At 37.2% G+C, this 17,158-nt stretch overlaps 1 protein-coding gene across 2 annotated transcripts; it reads left to right on the forward strand.

Annotated features, from left to right (window-relative positions):
- The first annotated feature begins 58 nt into the window (after positions 1 to 58).
- Positions 59 to 12,721, forward strand: LOC123872408. Of its 2 annotated transcripts, XM_045916669.1 has the most exons (9): positions 59 to 704; positions 2,630 to 2,919; positions 3,554 to 4,396; positions 6,482 to 6,744; positions 7,398 to 7,506; positions 9,033 to 9,146; positions 10,022 to 10,102; positions 10,772 to 10,984; positions 11,566 to 12,721. In XM_045916669.1, exons 1-9 carry the CDS (start codon positions 464 to 466, stop codon positions 11,605 to 11,607), a joined length of 2,196 nt encoding a protein of 731 aa, XP_045772625.1. In that variant the 5' UTR covers positions 59 to 463; the 3' UTR covers positions 11,608 to 12,721. The 2 variants fall into 2 exon arrangements, with proteins under 2 accessions (XP_045772625.1, XP_045772626.1); XM_045916670.1 differs by lacking the exon at positions 9,033 to 9,146 and having other exon boundaries at positions 11,566 to 12,720.
- Positions 12,722 to 17,158: the final 4,437 nt, after the last annotated feature.

Genomic DNA, 17,158 nt, shown 5'->3' on the forward strand with positions numbered 1-17,158 from the left:
TTAGGCCACCATAGATAATAAAATTATGTAAATTCTCCACATGATTTTTTATCTGTGCTTGCGTGTTGCGTCCTCCGCGAGAAGGGATTATTTTCTAAATAAAATTAATTTAAACGTAGAAATTACTCCTCGTAATGTAACTACAAAATGTAAAAGTTAAAGTCGCCTATAGTTTAATATAAAACATTGCTTGTCGTTCCGAAAACCGGTCGTCGACTGCTCAGTTCAGAGGCATCAATCTTTATTCTCACAGTCTCCCAATATGGAAAAGAAATTCCAAATATCTTAATTGCCCGCTTTGTTTGTTGTTCTAATGTGGTTTATGCGAAGATTAACTAAAGTTTTATAAGTGGCTGTGCTTGTTAAAGTGTAATGATGATTGTGTGGATGGTTTCGAAGTCGTTGAACCTTTGTGCGGCGTGCTGACATTGTGAAATTGTGAATCGGAAGTATGTAAATAAACATGAACGATATAGGTATTAAAATAGTGGAATCTCCGAAGGACCGGTTGGCCGAAGTGTCCCCGGCGGAGATTGCCAGTGAGAATGAGGTGGACCCCCTTAGTATTGACGAAGTGAAAGACCCATTATTGATGAATGACAAGCTCGATGGAGACAAGGAAAGCTGTGATGAAGATGCCAAAGAGCCGATAGGCGAGACGAAGAAGGAATGCAACAATCCACAGCCCTTTGAGACTGTCAAAGGTATTATTGTAGAGAGTGGTATATTAGCATTTATAATATTATTAAGATAACACTAACTATAGGTTCCGCATCAATCAATTCCGTGTATCATGAGATATGAATAGAATAGAATGAGATAGAGCAGGGAACTTTTGTCTGGTAAGAGGCTATGGCTGTGGCTAGTTACCACCCTACCGGCAAAACTGTGCCACTAAGTGATGTAGCATTTCAGTATGATGCAGTGTAGAAACTGATAAGTGTGTGGATTTAATAAACCTGCCATACCCCTGTCCCCTTCCAAGTTAGCCCATTTCCATCTTAGACTGCATCATCACTCACCATCAGGAATAATAAAAAAAACTATCCAGATAGTAAAATTGCTAATGCAAAGATCAGTCATGTTCTTTCTTCTTTGGAGCTGTGCAAATCACCTGAGTCCCTGTATCACGTCAACCGTGTACAATCCATATCAGGGGTTCCCAAACCTTTCAGGGCAGGAAACCGCTAATTAGGGCGTCACATTTTATGGAACCTCAAAACAAATGTTTTGAAGACTGACTGCCTCAAGTCAATCAGCGATAATTTTAAAAAAATTTATAAACATATTACCTACCTTTGTTACCGTATGCATTGCATGCAAACTATTGCATGCATTTAATAAACCATTTTCAGCTTTGTATTTTTACTTTTTATTTGTATGTGTGTTTATATTTGTACTTTTTGCCTTATAATGGTGTTAATTCTTTTGTACGTTGTAACTAAATTGAGAGTTCTAAAGTAATACTATCCTTAAACTATAGGGAAAAAATAACACTATTAAGTTTCTGGTTAATTATTACAATATAATTTATACTATACAGTCTAAGTAAAATAAAATGGACAGGTCTAAAGGTACCTATTGCTATCACCCTCGCGATACTCACTACAGAAAATTATAAATAGAAATAGTTTTTTTTAATGCAAAAAAAAACTTAAAGTACTTTTGAATCCTCAATAACACTAGATTTTGAATTATTTAGTGATTTGTACTACAAAATTAGGCACATTATGTACAATCATAGGCACCCTGTAAGCTCTGTTATGTTCTATTCTAACCAGTCATAGAAACTTGTAGTTGCAGTTTTATGATTTTTTTGAGGCAGAGAATTTTTAAATTTACTGGAATACCAGTAGGGTAATTACGGCAACTAATGATTACAGGCATATATTTTTCAAATAGCATTAGAGAATGTGCCCGTAATTATTAGTAGAAAAGTATACCAAACCAATTATAGTCTTTATCAGAGGCTTTGGCGTCGTTTCCAAGGTGAAATTGTGGTGTAATCTACCACCCGTTGTGCCAGATCTTTTATTCCATGGGCATGCAAATTGTTTAACCAACTTCCTTCATAATTTTAAACACCTCAAAAATTGCTGAACCGACACATTTTGAACCAGTGTCTCCTCGGGGCATCGCGCCCAGTGCGCCTTAGACCATTAGATTACTGTTCCATTCAAGTGCATAAATCATTCTTATTATTATGAATGTGAGAGTTTGTTCATTTGTTGGTTTGTCCTTCAATCACGCTGCAAGGAAGCAACAAATCGGCGTGACCTGGAAAGTGACATAAGCTGCCTTTTTTCCCGGAAAATCAGAGAGTCCTCACGGGATTTAAAACTCCTAAATCCACACAGATGAAATCTCAGATATTGGCTAGTTTGATATATGTATTTACATTCAGCACTCAAGTGACTGTTAATGCCATCTAGTAGCGAAACTTTGCAGTTAGCGAAACAATTTTATACAAGCTTTTTAATATGAAATTAGCCTACAGGCAATGCATTATTTTTGAATTAAGTAACATAAACATAAAAAATTATAGCCCCTTAGAGAAAGTTGGTCAAATTCAGTTTATCACTTTTTATTTTTCGAATTTTGTGTCTAAATGCATAGTTTAAAATTACAGATGTGCAGCTAAAGGAAGCAGACAGCCCAGCAACTACACAAGAAGAAAACACAGCAGCTATAGAAACCAATAATGAAACAAGAAAACACGAGGTCACGGAAATCATAAGTGAAAAGGAGACAGAAGATCACTTAGATGTGAAAGAGACAGCTCAAGAAGTGAGTGAAAGTGTGCAGATAGAGGTGAAATTCCCAGCGGGGCCTGATGTGGAGATGACAGAAGTACCAGCAGAGAAAATTGAAAAGGATCTGAAGCCCAATATACAGCCCATAAATGGAGATATTAGTAAGGTAAGTTATATAATGTTATAAAAACTGCCTTTATGATTTAGTTAGGCTAGCATATTCTTTCAAGGAATTCTCAGTAACAGCCTGGATTCCGAAAGTTGTCAGTTTTACCCCCTGAGAGCACATAAAGGGTACACTTTCTACACGCTTCTCCATACAAACATATTACACCTATTATTCTATTCTATGTTGTTCTAGAACTAGATCTTGACTAAGCCATACATCTATTTATCTCTCTAATTTATCTATGCCCTAAAATAATCAATATACTAAAACTGTATTTACTTTAAAAGTTATGACCCTTGAAAAAATTCTGTTTTAGGGAAAATTTTGAGGTTACTTTGCTTAAATAAACTATAAAAACTAGAAAAATTAACAATTTCATGTCACACTTTACTTCATAATAATTTGATATATCTTTAGTTTGTGTAAAAAATGTTTTCTTTTGCCAAAAATAGGGCATAATTCCAAATGTCGATTTGCAATTTTCACTTTGCCGTTTTTAACTAAAAACTCTTGAATCTTAAGCAAAATTAATTCATCTGGCTTCTCTCAGGGTGAGAAGTAGTTAGAAGGAAAGGGAATGTTTAATCTTTTGTTTCATAAATTTCTATTAACTTCCTAAGGTTTTCTGCAGGATGAACAATCTATCAAAAGACGCGCCAGCGAAGAAGTGGACACGGAATCGCCCCTCAAAAAGCTCTGCGCGGAAGTAGAGAAGACCTTCCCTCAACATGACACCATGATAAATGACTACATACAGACGGCTACCAAGAACAACATAGACGAAATACAGAGGCATACTGAACAGCTACTCTCAGAGATACAAACATTAAGGGAACTAGCGCAAAAAAAAGAACATGAATGGAACAATATACTGCACCTAAAAAAAGTTAAAGAAGAAATTTTACTAAGGCTTTTGAGGAGAAAACAAGTGCTGTCATTTGAAAAAAGTGTGGATGTCAATGGTTCAGAACGAACCGACCCCTTTGATTATCTCAACCAAGCGAAAAATTTAGCCATAGACAAGAGCGATGAGATATCTGGATTGTCGATCAAACAGCCTGGATCTATGGTTAATCCTCTAATCCAACCAGTTATGCCTGTAACTTCGCATTTCAATCCTATGTCAGGACTACCTCCTCCTTATGATAAAGCAGCGCACATGCAAGCTATGCCAAAACCAGTGTTTCCTCAAGCGATGATGATGCCTGGTCATATGCCTGGTTTTCCTAGAGACATGAATGGGCAACTTAATAGTTTTGGTCTGCCGATGGGTCGGCAAGGCCCCACGAAGGATGTGAAGTCGATTATAGCGGATTATAGGCAAAGGAACCCCGAAATCACCCCGCGGCGCGGTAGAAGGATGAAGTCCATGATCAACCCTAACATGATGAACACACCCCGGCCTATTGCCCCGAAAATGGACAACATGAACAATCTGAGTAATCTCAATATGCTGTTCAATAATTTGGATATGGTAAGTTATAATTTTTATTTAAGCTATAGCTCACATTCTGTTCCTAATTTTGAACTGTTAGAAGAATTGAGATATTATAATAAATCTTATAAGTAGAATAGTTTTTTGTCAAAGTTTTCCAAAAATCTAGGGCAGAATTGCGATCTTAAGCTACTCTTAGCCGTAATCTATCAGTCTTTTCTCTCATAATTTTGGAAACACATTTATCCATACCAATATTATAAATGCGAAAGTATGTCTGTGTGCTAGCTTTCCACGGCTCAAGTATTATGATGCGTACAGCGCTAGCTTGCATCCCGAGGAAAAACATAAGCTACTTTTTGTCCTGGAAAATCAAATTGTTCTCAAAGTGTTTGTTTGGTGTGATGTTGTTGTTGTGGAATTTTTAAAAACCTAAATTCAAGTGGACGAAGTTGCGGCCATCATCTGCTTAGTACAGAGAAAGCTTGCATCCTGGAGACAACCTATTTTTTATTCCAGAACATCCAAGTCTTCATAGGAGTCTAGCGCAATTGCCTCTGTGTATTGCTTATCCATTGGGCTAAATAAGCGCCAGGTCTTGGGTCACCACTCATCTAACGCGTAGATCAAGTTCTGGGCAATGGCGGACAAATTCGTGTTCAATAACCTTAGAAATAGAAATAGACACAGAAATTCTTTATTTGCGTACCTAATGTATGTTACAAAAGGTGATAGTATATTATTACAAAAGTTCAACACATTAGTCGTAGCAACGTACAAATATTACATCGGGCGCGATGCCATACTTTCCGTCCTGCTCGGCACCCTTTGTCGATTGGGATGCGTCCGAGCGTCTTCCTGCCAATTTCTTATAAAAAGAGTTTGTTCTACACGCTGGCCGCCCCGCAAGACGCACCCGCTCCCATTTGGACCGCACACCTAGGCTCAGATCTATAGAAAGCACTTTGACTTTACTCAGACTTAAGGCACTGTTAAAACGAGACAGCGTTATACCGCTGGCATGAATCTGTCTCGTTTTAACTAGAACTTAAGTCTAAGCAAAGCCAAAGACGCGCTCTATAGATTTCAACCTTAGAGCCTCAAATGCAAGCGCTGCAAAAAACGTATTTATAAATGTATGAGTATTTACGGCCCTAAAGCGTCAGTCCAGTCAGCACCCTCTTTTTAAGAGTAAATATATTAATTTTTTAAAGAATTCAATATTGGAAGTAATGCTTGCATATAAATTGACTAGCTGATGCCTGCGACTTCGTTCGCGTGGATGTAGTTTTTTAAAAATTCCGTAGGAACCCTTTGATTTTCCGGGATAAAAAGTAGCCTATGTGCTAATCCAGAGTATAATCTATCTCCATTCTAAATTTCAGCCCAATCGGTCCAGTAGTTTTAACGTGAAGGAGTAACAAACATACACACACACACACACATACAAACTTTCCCCTTTATAATATTAGTGTGATAACAAGCTCTGGTACAAGTCGTCTAATTGAATTGATGCAACGGCTGAGACACGACCGCAAGAATTGGGTCAAGGATCGGGAGTAATGTAAATTCGACACTCAGATACTATTGAATAACGATATTGCTGTTTTGGTTACTTAGCAACGACAAAATAATTGAATTGTAAGGTAGTATATAAAAAAAACTAAAGATTAACTTTCGATACTACACGATAATTAATCGTAAAATTTTCTAGTATAAATATATAGGTACTTATATTTTACAGTATTTATTTTAAACAAGCTGAGGCCTGCGACTTATCTGTATGGATTTAGGTTTTAAAAATCCTGTAGGACTTTTCCTCAGGATAAAGTTGTATATGTCCAGGATGCATCATGCTACGTCTGTAACAAATATCAAAACTGGTTAAGCAGGTGGGCAGTAAAAAGATAAGAAACAGAAATACTTTTGCATTTATAATATTAGTATGGATGTTATATTTTAATTTAAAGGTCTCTACAAAAACTCTAGAACTTAAGAAAACTGTGATAAACTAAAAACAACATTGAGTATATATTATGCTATAAGTTGAACAGTTCTAAATGAGTTTAAGTATTAGTGTGTACTTCCTTCAACATCGTAAGAATGTATCTTCTCTCTTTCTAGAATCAGAAAGCTATGTTGGAGCGTCTCCAACAAATCCAAGCAGGTGGTCTACCAAATGGTCTCTCCTTCAAAGATGTGCTGGTACAATTCGCCAACATGCAGCAAAGCAATGCTGGTCTCATGCCCAATAGGCCAATGGAGCTGAACCGACCGGAACACCATAGACCTGACTTGAACAGACCAGAGAGAAGAAGAGAGAGGAGCCAAGAAGAAGCCCATATGTCTGTGAAACCACCTGAGAGGGTAGCAACTTCTAGTCCAAGGTTTGTACTACCTTCCAAGGAACTTAGCTTTGTTTTTCCATCCTATTGATCTCAACTAGAGAGCGATCTGTCATGCAACAGTCGCGAGCTGTCATTTTGTACAAAACTGATAACTGTCATGTTGACAAGCAATCGCCAACGTGCAGCAAAGCAATGCTGGTCTCATACCCAACGCTATCTTGCAAATATATTATTATAAATATATTATTGTTGACAATTCAAATCAATTTTTAAAAGTAACCTTACAATTGGCTTAGCTTCGCGGCAGGGCTATTGAGACAAAACTTGAGGTACAGTCGACCAGAATTTTACGTGAACAAAGTAGGTACTTACAAAAAGTTTTTGTCCACATAAACTCTTACAAAGTTCTTTTGGATAATAAAAAATTATATAATCAGTTGTGAAGTCCTGTCGAAAGGAACTAAGGAAACTGTAGTTGTTTCTATAAGTTGTCTGGTTTTAAGCCGTACCAATAACATCTTTGAAATAGAAATCTTTGAAAAGAACAACCACCGAGTTTCTTGCTGGTTCTTCTCGGTAGGAAAGGCATTCTGAACCAGTGACTTTTGACGATTCAAAAGAACTTGTAAAAGCCTAATTGAATAAAAATATTTTGAATTTTGAATTTTTTTGAATTTCCTATTTCTTTTAAGATTGCCGCCTCCGCCCCCGTACCCTGAAATCTCACTGCTGCCGGTCACCACGAGTCAAGACACTTCACAAACTCAGCAAAACTCGTTACTCCACGGCATATTAACCAAGGTATGAAAATATGTATTAAATATTGCAATAGGCACTTTCTTTTTTGTGTATTTTATAACGTCAGATGCTTAATGCTGAATACTGAAGCGCCATTAGAATAGTATAAAATAGAATATTTTTATTCAAAGTGCTTTTGAATTGTGAAAATAAATAATTTACTACATTGAAACTTAAGAGCATCCTTGAAACTGCTCCAGGAAAGTTGGTCCATTATTAGGCTCAATTTACATTGAACTTAATTAATTTATTAATTGGCTCAATGTAAATTAAGCCTAAGAACTCAACTTTGTATATAAGTATACAATTCCTAAAATTACGTGCATTTTTGAAAGGGGATGATTGAAAAATAACGCCTGTGTATGACACGGTCGAAATAACTGTGCACCTTAATGAAATGCGTCGCTCCCACTCTCTCGCTACGTCTGTCGTATTTATCTCTCTTTCGCTTGTATTGTGACGTCACGACTTCAGGTGCACAGTTAATTTGTACACGTTCTACCTACTTAGAGTGTCTTGTGGGCTTGTAAACGCGGAAAATGGCTGTTTTAAATATTATGGGCAGGATAAAAGATTTTCATCTATAGCTATATTAATAAGTATATTGTAGAAATAATGCATTTTAGTATGGTCTGTAATCAATGAATTTCTAAATCATTCGGCTAGGCGCACATGTCCATGACTAGATTGGTTTTAGTAACAACGAAGCACATTAGGGTGAACGCTTTAATAATAGAAACACATTTGCTACACGCGCTTCCATCCCGTTCACTTACAAGTTGCTGACGACGCATTAAATGGCTTTGGGTGAATGTACACGAAACGTCAGCGTGTCGTCACGTCTCTTCAATCTGTAACTCGATTCCGTAAAACCTGCATCAATCATTACAATCGCAATTGTCGTTATTTGCTTTTTTTTGCTCTCTCTCGTCTGGCTTTACACTGACTAGCCAATGTCAAGTTTGTAGTTATTTACAAGTTAGGGAAACTATATGTATAAGTATGGACTTTGTCTGTGCTGGCGCCCGCCGACATACGCGCGGCGCCCCCTTAAAGCGCTTCCCAGTTAGTTCCACCACCAATAAACACCAGCAGAACACAAAAACCGGCCACTTGTAACAAAAAAAAAAACACTCCAAAAGGCACAACACGCGCGCCAGCAAACGCAACCACAGACGAAGTCCTTATTTGCTTTTATGGTATTCTTGTTGCAACAATGCATTGTAGCCAATAGTGAGCGACCGTCATCAGAGGTGATTGCGATCGTCACATTGTTGCTTTCATTCTACCGCAATCGAACTGCGGGTGTGGCAAATCTGTTTCTAACTTTTTCCAGTAATGCCTTTAGTTATTTATAGTTACGATTTTCTAGGAGAACGGTCACTAATGATAATTATATTTTTGCATCAAAAAATCATGCGCGTCTAGCCTTAGTTCCACAACGCCCATAGACTACGCCCATGCCCATGCCGCTTCGCATCGTATTTTAAATTTGGAACTAGCTTGAATGGGTGTTGCCAACCTTCCAGCCGGCGCCCCCCGCGTCTCAGTGTTTCTCGCCGACGTTGGCTAAACTGCTCACGTCACCGGAACGGAAACAGAGTACCAACGCACCACCATTGCCAACTTTCGGTCAGGCCAAGGTACCAACCTCATTGTATGAGATTCAAAACAAATTGGTGTCCTGATTGGCCTCGATCTTTCCAAATTCAAAATTTAGATATAAGTGTTTTTTAATTTGTGACCTATTTTAATTTAAAAAAAGTCAATTGGAGGTCTAAATTGGATGAATGGCTTTTGAAAACGCGAAATATTTCAAATCAAAATTTAGATTTAAGTTAGTTTCAGTTTTTAAGTTAGTTAAGTTTTACTGAACGAATATTTAAATGCGCCATCTTGAATTTTCTAATATTAAAGAATGGCAATACTCATTTTATTTAATTGAACATGGCACTTCATTTTCATACAATTTTATACATTTGCAATATTGTGTAACTATTGAATTTGCATTTGGCATATTTTTGATATAGATCATGACTTGATATTAAACGCTTTCGAAAATAGATTTCATTGTGATTTTCTTAATAATATTATAGTAGGTCTATAGCAATTAAATAAATAGCTATTTTATACATAAGCAAATTTACGTAATTTTATTTCAGTGCGTAAGCAATAAGTATGGTACTACCACTTTTATAACTTACGCCAATATACCTGCGCAAAAATCTTATTTTTGAATGCACGAGTCTTTGAGTCTTTTTGTTTGTTTGAAATCTTAACGCCAAGCAATAAGGTCCGTATTTCATTGGTTTTAGTCAGCGTTAGGTTCTGCGTGAACGAATTTTGCTGATGCGACTTATAAAAGTGATAGTACTGTATCATAATGATTGTGCGGTTTTTTCCGCGGGTATTGATATGAAAAAGAAGGCACTACTGTTTTGCCTGTAAATGTAATAATTTAGTAAGTAATTTAATATTGAATGGGGCAGTAAATGATTGGTTGATCGTAATCGTGTAGAACTGCGGCGAGATCACGATCACGCCGGTGCAGCCGCCGGCACCCGAGCCGCAGACGGAGAAAACTGAGGTGGTGCAGTTGGTGAGTACATTTTACATACTATTTTTTTTTTAATTGGGATGAGGAAAATCCTCATGGATGCCGTCTGGCATGCCTGACTCTAGTGCAGGTGTTGCGCAGTGACCTACGAACTAAAAACCTCTTCCACTCTTCGATAGCTCCGCTCACGGCTTCCCGGTATTGCCCGAAGCATTGCATCACGAAGGCAGCTGTTTTTAGGGTGTGGATTTTTGTCATACGTTTACTCTATTTAAATGGGTTATAATTTTGCCGGCGACTAACAAATTAAAAGGTGCCTAACAATGGCGACTAATAAAATAAACTAGCAGCGTTTTAATTTTTTTTTTGCGACAAATGACTTAAATAGGCAGCTAAAGCTTAGCTTCATAAAAATATAAAAGCGGCGGAATAGAGGCAGCAAATATTTTATTAAGTAAGCAAATGGACATAAATCGTACCCATAAATATTGATTTGGCAACTTATATTGTACTACAGCGACTAGCCATATCGGGGAGGTGGGGAGAAGTGGGAGCAGGTCAGGATAGGTAGGAGATGGGATAGATGAGGGGGGAGATGATGGTTAGTCCGCAACGCTGTATGAGTTAAATTACACTTTATTGCAGAGTGATCCTTCTGTATCTGAAAGATACTAATTAGTATTCTCTGGTAACAATTCCTTGTCTCTATAGGAGGAGGAAGAGAGCGGGGCGTCCGAGGAGTCAGCTGGGTCGGGTGCGTCGGCCGCATCAGCAGCGTCGGGCGGCTCGGGCGCGTCTGGCGGCCGACTGGTCATAGATGAGGGAAGCGAAGACGCGCCCACGTGTCAGGGCTGTCGCTCTCGTCTCGCGCAGTTTGTATGCGCCGGGTGCGCCAACCAGTGGTACTGCTCACGGGACTGCCAGGTACGAGTGCCAACCCTGTTTAATAGCCTGGATGTGATGAAGGAAGCGAAAACGTATCAATATGTCAGGGTTGCCGCTTCTGCCTTGCACGTTTCGTGTGCGGCGTTCGCCAGTCAGTGGCGCTGCTCATGGGACTGCCAGGTACGAGTGCCAACCCTGTTCTATAGCATGGTCATAGATGAAGAAAGCAAAGATGCGCCGACGTGTCAGGGCTGTCGCTCCCGTCTCGCGCAGTTTGTATGCGCAGGGTGTGCTAACCAGTGGTACCTACTGCTCACGGGACTGCAAGATAACAACCCTGTTTTCTCAAATTATTAAAAAAAAAACAAGGTAATGCCATCAACAACATCTCATGGATTTAGATTTTTAAAAACTATTTCCTGAGATAAATGTAATGTCAGTCTCCGGGTTTGAAGCTGTACTTCAAAATCATTTTAAGGATGGACTAGGAAAAGTTAGATTTTGAATTGATTCTGGTTTGGGACGTTTTCCGGAAAATACTTGCATTCTAACTTTTTTGTAATTCTATGATGATATTTTTTTAAATTTTCTGTAATGACAAAATGGACACTCCTTTGCAGGTGGCGGCGTGGGACGACCACTCGGAAATGTGCTCTGGCTGATCATTATAAACTGGAAAATATACTAAAATAGATGATGTAACTTTATTATTACATACTAAGGTTCACAAGGTTCTCCACTTGAAGAATAAATTGTAGTAGTGTCCCTTATGGAGACTACACAGCAAAGGCGCCGGTCCGCCGGCCTAGGTCGCTGGCTTAACATCGTTCGAAAAGGCTGCCGGTTTTGGTCTGTAACCTTCAGAATATACCTATATTGGTATATGGAATCTCTTATTTCTTTTTATATTGTGACTCTTCTGGGTGCCATTAGGCTAGGGACAAATCTAAAGAAGGCACCTATATATGCGCCTATAAGAACGAGCTTTTACGCGCAAAAAAATGCTAATCTGAAACCGCTCTAAGGCTAAGATCTATAGGGCGCACTTTGATTTTGTTCATACTTACGACATTGTTAAAACGAGATAGCGCTATATTGCTGACATAAGTCTGTCTCGTTTTAGCTGAAACTTAAGTCTGAGCCAAGCCAAAGTGCGCTCTATAGATATCTGCTTAGTGAAACCAAAGTAAAATTTCCGCTCAGATTTTCGGATAATGGTTGAAGAGAAATTTCGCGCGTCAAATATTCGATCAGATAATCCCTAGCCTTAGTGTTGTTGGAAAATAGATTATCGAGGGGCTTGTATTACAAATACTATCGGTTTCGATAGGTAGATAGGGACCTATCCTTAGTATTTTGACGAATAAAAAAAAAATATAAATCAACTCGGTCACAAGTTATGAAATACTTTTTTTCAGTATTTTTTATACACCTCCAAATCAATTACTCAAAATTCGGTATTTTTACAAGGTTTTTGTTAAATAAAAGATCAATTAACCATTTTTGGTTGCTTTTTGGTAATATATTCCTAATAATGTGTTATGATATTAGGTCATTCCTTATAGTTGTATATGTATGGTAGATAACTTTATAAGACAAGTTTCTGAGACAGATCTATAGAGCGTTTAAGACTATTTAAGTCTTAAACGCTGGCTAACTACTAACTTTTACATTGAGTAAAATTTCTTCGTGATGCAATAAAAAATAATGAACAAGTGCGAGTCGGACTCGCACACGAAGTGTTCCGTACCATCGTAAAAGGTATACCTAACACTTATATGTAGAACACTGCAAGTTAATGATGGACTGCGCAATCTAGTAAATTAATTTTTTCGTGGACACATTTTAAATTTTTTTTGCGATGTAACCGCAAATTCACGGTTGTTGGTTTTTTTTGTGCTATTAAAGACCTACCTGCCAAATTTCTAACTAAGATTCTAGGTCAACAAAAAGTACTCTATAGATTTTCTTGACAGACACGGACAGACAGACAGACAACAAAGTGATCCTATAAGATTCCCTTTTTTCCTTTTGAGGTACGGAACCCTAAAAACATAAATGGGAATCAAAAAAATAATATCCACGAAAGTTTCCTATGTTGCTACGAAAGTAATATGTAGAATGTCGAGACAAAAATTGAATGGCTACATTTTAGCGCCATCTCTTTCGCTCTAGCTAAAAAATAAGAAGAGAGAAGAAGATATCCTACATTAGAAACATAATAATAATTAATTATTAAGCCTATATAAATGTAAGAATAAGTTTTCGCGTATTATTTAACTTACCAAATATTTTGTGCCTTTCTATGTATGTAAGCTATATTATGATTTTTGATGTACCTATATTATGATTGCGTAATTCAAAACTATGTGGTTAATTCTTTTGTACACGATCTCAATTAAAATGACAGGTCTAAATGTATTGCTGTCACTTTCATAATGCTCCCTGCGGAAAAAGATAGCACTAGAGGTTTAGTTTGGTTTGAGATTGTGTGCAACTGAATAAGCTATGTCTGATTTTATGTTCAGTAGGATTGTCTGTTTGTATAATATCAATGTACACAGAGTAAAGTGGAATCGAGACGCAGCAATTTGATAACAGTTTAAAGTCAACCTTACCTACATAGGCATATGGTTGAATTTGACTCTGCGCTCTGTTTTAGTAAAAAACTTATTAAAAATTTCAAATGTTTCTCCTATTACCCTTCATGATATACAGCCATCTGACAGATAGACAGACAGACGGACAGCGGAGACTTAGTAGTCCTCCTGGCACCCGTCGGGCACGGAACCCTAAAACAAGCTATAATATACATTGATATTGCACAAGCAGCCCTAAATCAAGTTATAGTTAATAGATATCATGTATTCGATAATCGCGAATGACGATCAAAAAAATGCGTGTAAAATCGATTCTCTTTACGCGCGAATCAAATCGATTTACATATTTTGTGTTTAGTGCGTCGATACTCAACCACGTATGTGAAACAATATTTTTCAAATACATGCTTAAGGTAGATTCGTAAGTATATTGTATTATGTGTACATAAATGTATTACTATTTTTTTTTAATAGTTTTTGCAGATCAAGTGGTAAATTGCGGCAAAATGCAAACCTAGCACCAAAGTATATACTTTGGTGCTAGGTAGGTACTTTATAGTGCGTACATATTTAGATCTATGGTTGAAATCTATAGAGCACACGTCGACTTTGCTTAGGCTTAAGTTTCAGTTAAAACGAGACAGATTCATTCCAGCGGTATAACGCTGTCTCGTTTTAACAGTGTCTTAAGTCTGTGCAAAGTCAAACTACGTTCTTTAGATTTTAAGCTTAGACTGCATCATCACTGTCACCAGTTGAGATCGCAGTCAATGGTTAACTTGTAATGGATTGAAAAGAAAATCTTGGATTGAAAAAAAATTACTTATTTGTTATATGTCAAAAATTGTACGGTTTTCTTTGGCAATCAAGAATGTCCTGTCGATAGATTTATTAATCTTTTCAGCCGTAAGACAATAACAGATGTATCAGGCGATCGAAACTGATTGCGATCGTAGCTTTCCAACTTTGGTGCTGGCGTCATCGGTCATTTCCATACAAAATTATTTACTGACGGTTGTGTAAAATACCGCTGGCAGAAGTTTTGTTTGGGGATACAGAATGCGGCAACAACTTTCACGAAAAACTGCAGACCTGACCTTGTCAATAGCGTTGTGAAGGTTGCCGCGAACGCTGGAATGAGGGTAGTCGCAATTTGTATCTTAATTTTATTTGCACTACCCTCATTTTTCTATTAATAGTAAAAATTAACAATGATAACATCGCGTGGTTGTGTATCTACAGTATATAATAGTGGATCAAATGTAACGAATAAAGTAATGAAATAGTATTTATTTTTACAATAGTACATAAATAAAGATATACCCACACTACATTAGACCCTACGATATTGTATTTAGTGGCGATTAAATAAAATTCTAATGTTTTGGTGGTCACTACTTTAAGGTAGAATGACGGTTAGTTTCGAATTACCTTGATTTTTGTTTACTTACATTGGCTTAGTTTAAAGCTTATGAGATCATACATTAGAAAAGATTAACATCGAACTTCTACTATATTTTTCAAAGTTTAAGAAAGAGATAACGGTTTTGTAGAGCGTTGTCTCTATCGTTAAGACCGACAAAACGTCATAGGTAAGAGAGACGACGCTTTTACGAAGTCGAAATCTCTTTCTAAAGGTCGATGTGTAATCTTTCCTGCCCGGTTCTGTGATTTCTTATTAGACATCACTCGTTTATGCAATACTAGCCAATAAAAGCAGTGTGGATGGTGGTCTCCGCATACAGATTTTAGATATCACTACCTACTCGAACTCACACACGTTGCATCGAAGTATCTTACAATACACAAACTAGATCTTCGAAGTTTTCTCTTCGGAGCACTATACAAGCTGAAACTTTAATGGTTGTCTTCCCGCCACAGAACAATTTGCCTTCAGTAGTACTATCGAAACAGTAACTCTGTTTCGATCGAGTAACTTTAAAACAAATGTTTTTTTTAAAATACCTAATTAAAAAAAAATCATCAATTCGAAAGCGTGAGAAACTATAGTAATTCACTAGACATAATGTCGATAGTAGGTAGGTACATCCAGTCGAACCGCACTGCCGATCAAGTGAAAATGTTTAGAGCAAAATAAGCTCTCATACGTAGTGATACGACATAAACTAGCCTGCGCGCACGCGGTATTACTATTGGTTCGAGGTCTCTTTCGAATTTTGTTTTTTCCGATTGTAAATTATGATTGTAATACCTACTATGGTGAAATCATTTCGCTTCCGGAAAACGGCCATTCAAATGTTAACGTGTAAATAAGTTCCAAAATACGATTGCCTATAATTAATTGTACCGTAGACAAGTGATATCTTGATAAGAAGTCTAAGAAACCTTACATAATATTGTAATCCTTGAAAATATCGCTCTTAAGGTAGCTTTGTCTTATTTAAGTAACATGTAAAGTATGTCAATAGAAATATTATATCAAAAACTGCCTATAAATAAAAAAGTTTAATTCTATATTTTTCAAAGTATATGCCTCGCTCGCGTTGTAAAAAAATAGCTCTGTTTATATTATATTGTGCTATATTGAACGGCAATTCTATTTTCATAAATATAACTAATCCTACCTACGTTTAGGGCGGTTACGCACTCATCCGATCCAAGTCCGTGAAAATACGTTCCGAAGTAGTTATAAAACTATTTGTATGGTAGATACACTACATCCAACTTCCGTCATCCGATATCTATCCGTCATCCGTGAGAATATATCGGATGTGCCTCGGATTCAAATCGGACATATGTCGTAGATATGTCAAAGATGTCCGCTGAATAAGCTTGGATTTGGATCAGAGATCGGATAGTGCGTAAGCGATATCCGAATTCGTTCCGTTTTTTTATATCCGTATTTTCATGGATTCAATCCGTATTTCAATTGTTCTGCCTACTTGAATTTACAGATAATTTTTTTTAAATCTTTAATTTAAGGAGTTTTTCCCTTTCGGAACTCGACATCGATCACTCGGTGAGGCAACTACATTTATTAAATTACCAACTTCTTGTACGTTAGAGAGCCCTAGCTCATCCGACAGAGGTTAGGATAGGGCTCCGTTACAGTCGCCAGCCTGGCGAAGCAATGGGAAATCGTGTAAATGCCTCCCATCTCTCAGCCTCGTTACGAACACATTCCACTAATAAGTGGTGTACGTACAGCATAATGATCTTCGGGTAGGTATGTGCAGTCGGGTAAAAATCCTGTTTTCTACGCATGCGCAATATAGCACACAATAAATAAACACCTATCATTCAAGTATTATGTATGTACATACAGACCGTCGCGTTCTATTTTCTATACGCCGTGCCAAAACTTAATTAAGTTTTTATACAGACCAACAGATCAAACAGTATCCTTACAGTTATTATTTTTTCTTCTCAGCTATTGACGCTAATTCGTTTATACACGACCACACTTTATGTACAACCGAATCAGCATCATTGTTTATATCTAAATTATTAAAAAGTTACTAAACTGTTCGTTTAGAAATTTCTAAATGTGTGAAAAAATCATGTGATGGATTTTTTCTTGATTTACTTATAAGTAGTGCGCGCATAAAAAGTAATCCTATTTGAAGTTGCATAAGTCGCTGAAGTTGTTTAG

The sequence above is a fragment of the Maniola jurtina genome, chromosome 15 (assembly GCF_905333055.1).
Source record: "Maniola jurtina chromosome 15, ilManJurt1.1, whole genome shotgun sequence".
NCBI classification, from domain to species: Eukaryota; Metazoa; Arthropoda; class Insecta; order Lepidoptera; family Nymphalidae; genus Maniola; species Maniola jurtina.

Coding starts and splice junctions, on each gene's coding strand:
- LOC123872408 (XM_045916669.1), top strand. CDS start 464: ATGAACGATATAGGTATTAAAATAGTGGAATCTCCGAAGGACCGGTTG. Junction 705..2,629: donor GCCCTTTGAGACTGTCAAAG/GTATTATTGTAG, acceptor TTAAAATTACAG/ATGTGCAGCTAAAGGAAGCA. Junction 4,397..6,481: donor TGTTCAATAATTTGGATATG/GTAAGTTATAAT, acceptor CTCTCTTTCTAG/AATCAGAAAGCTATGTTGGA.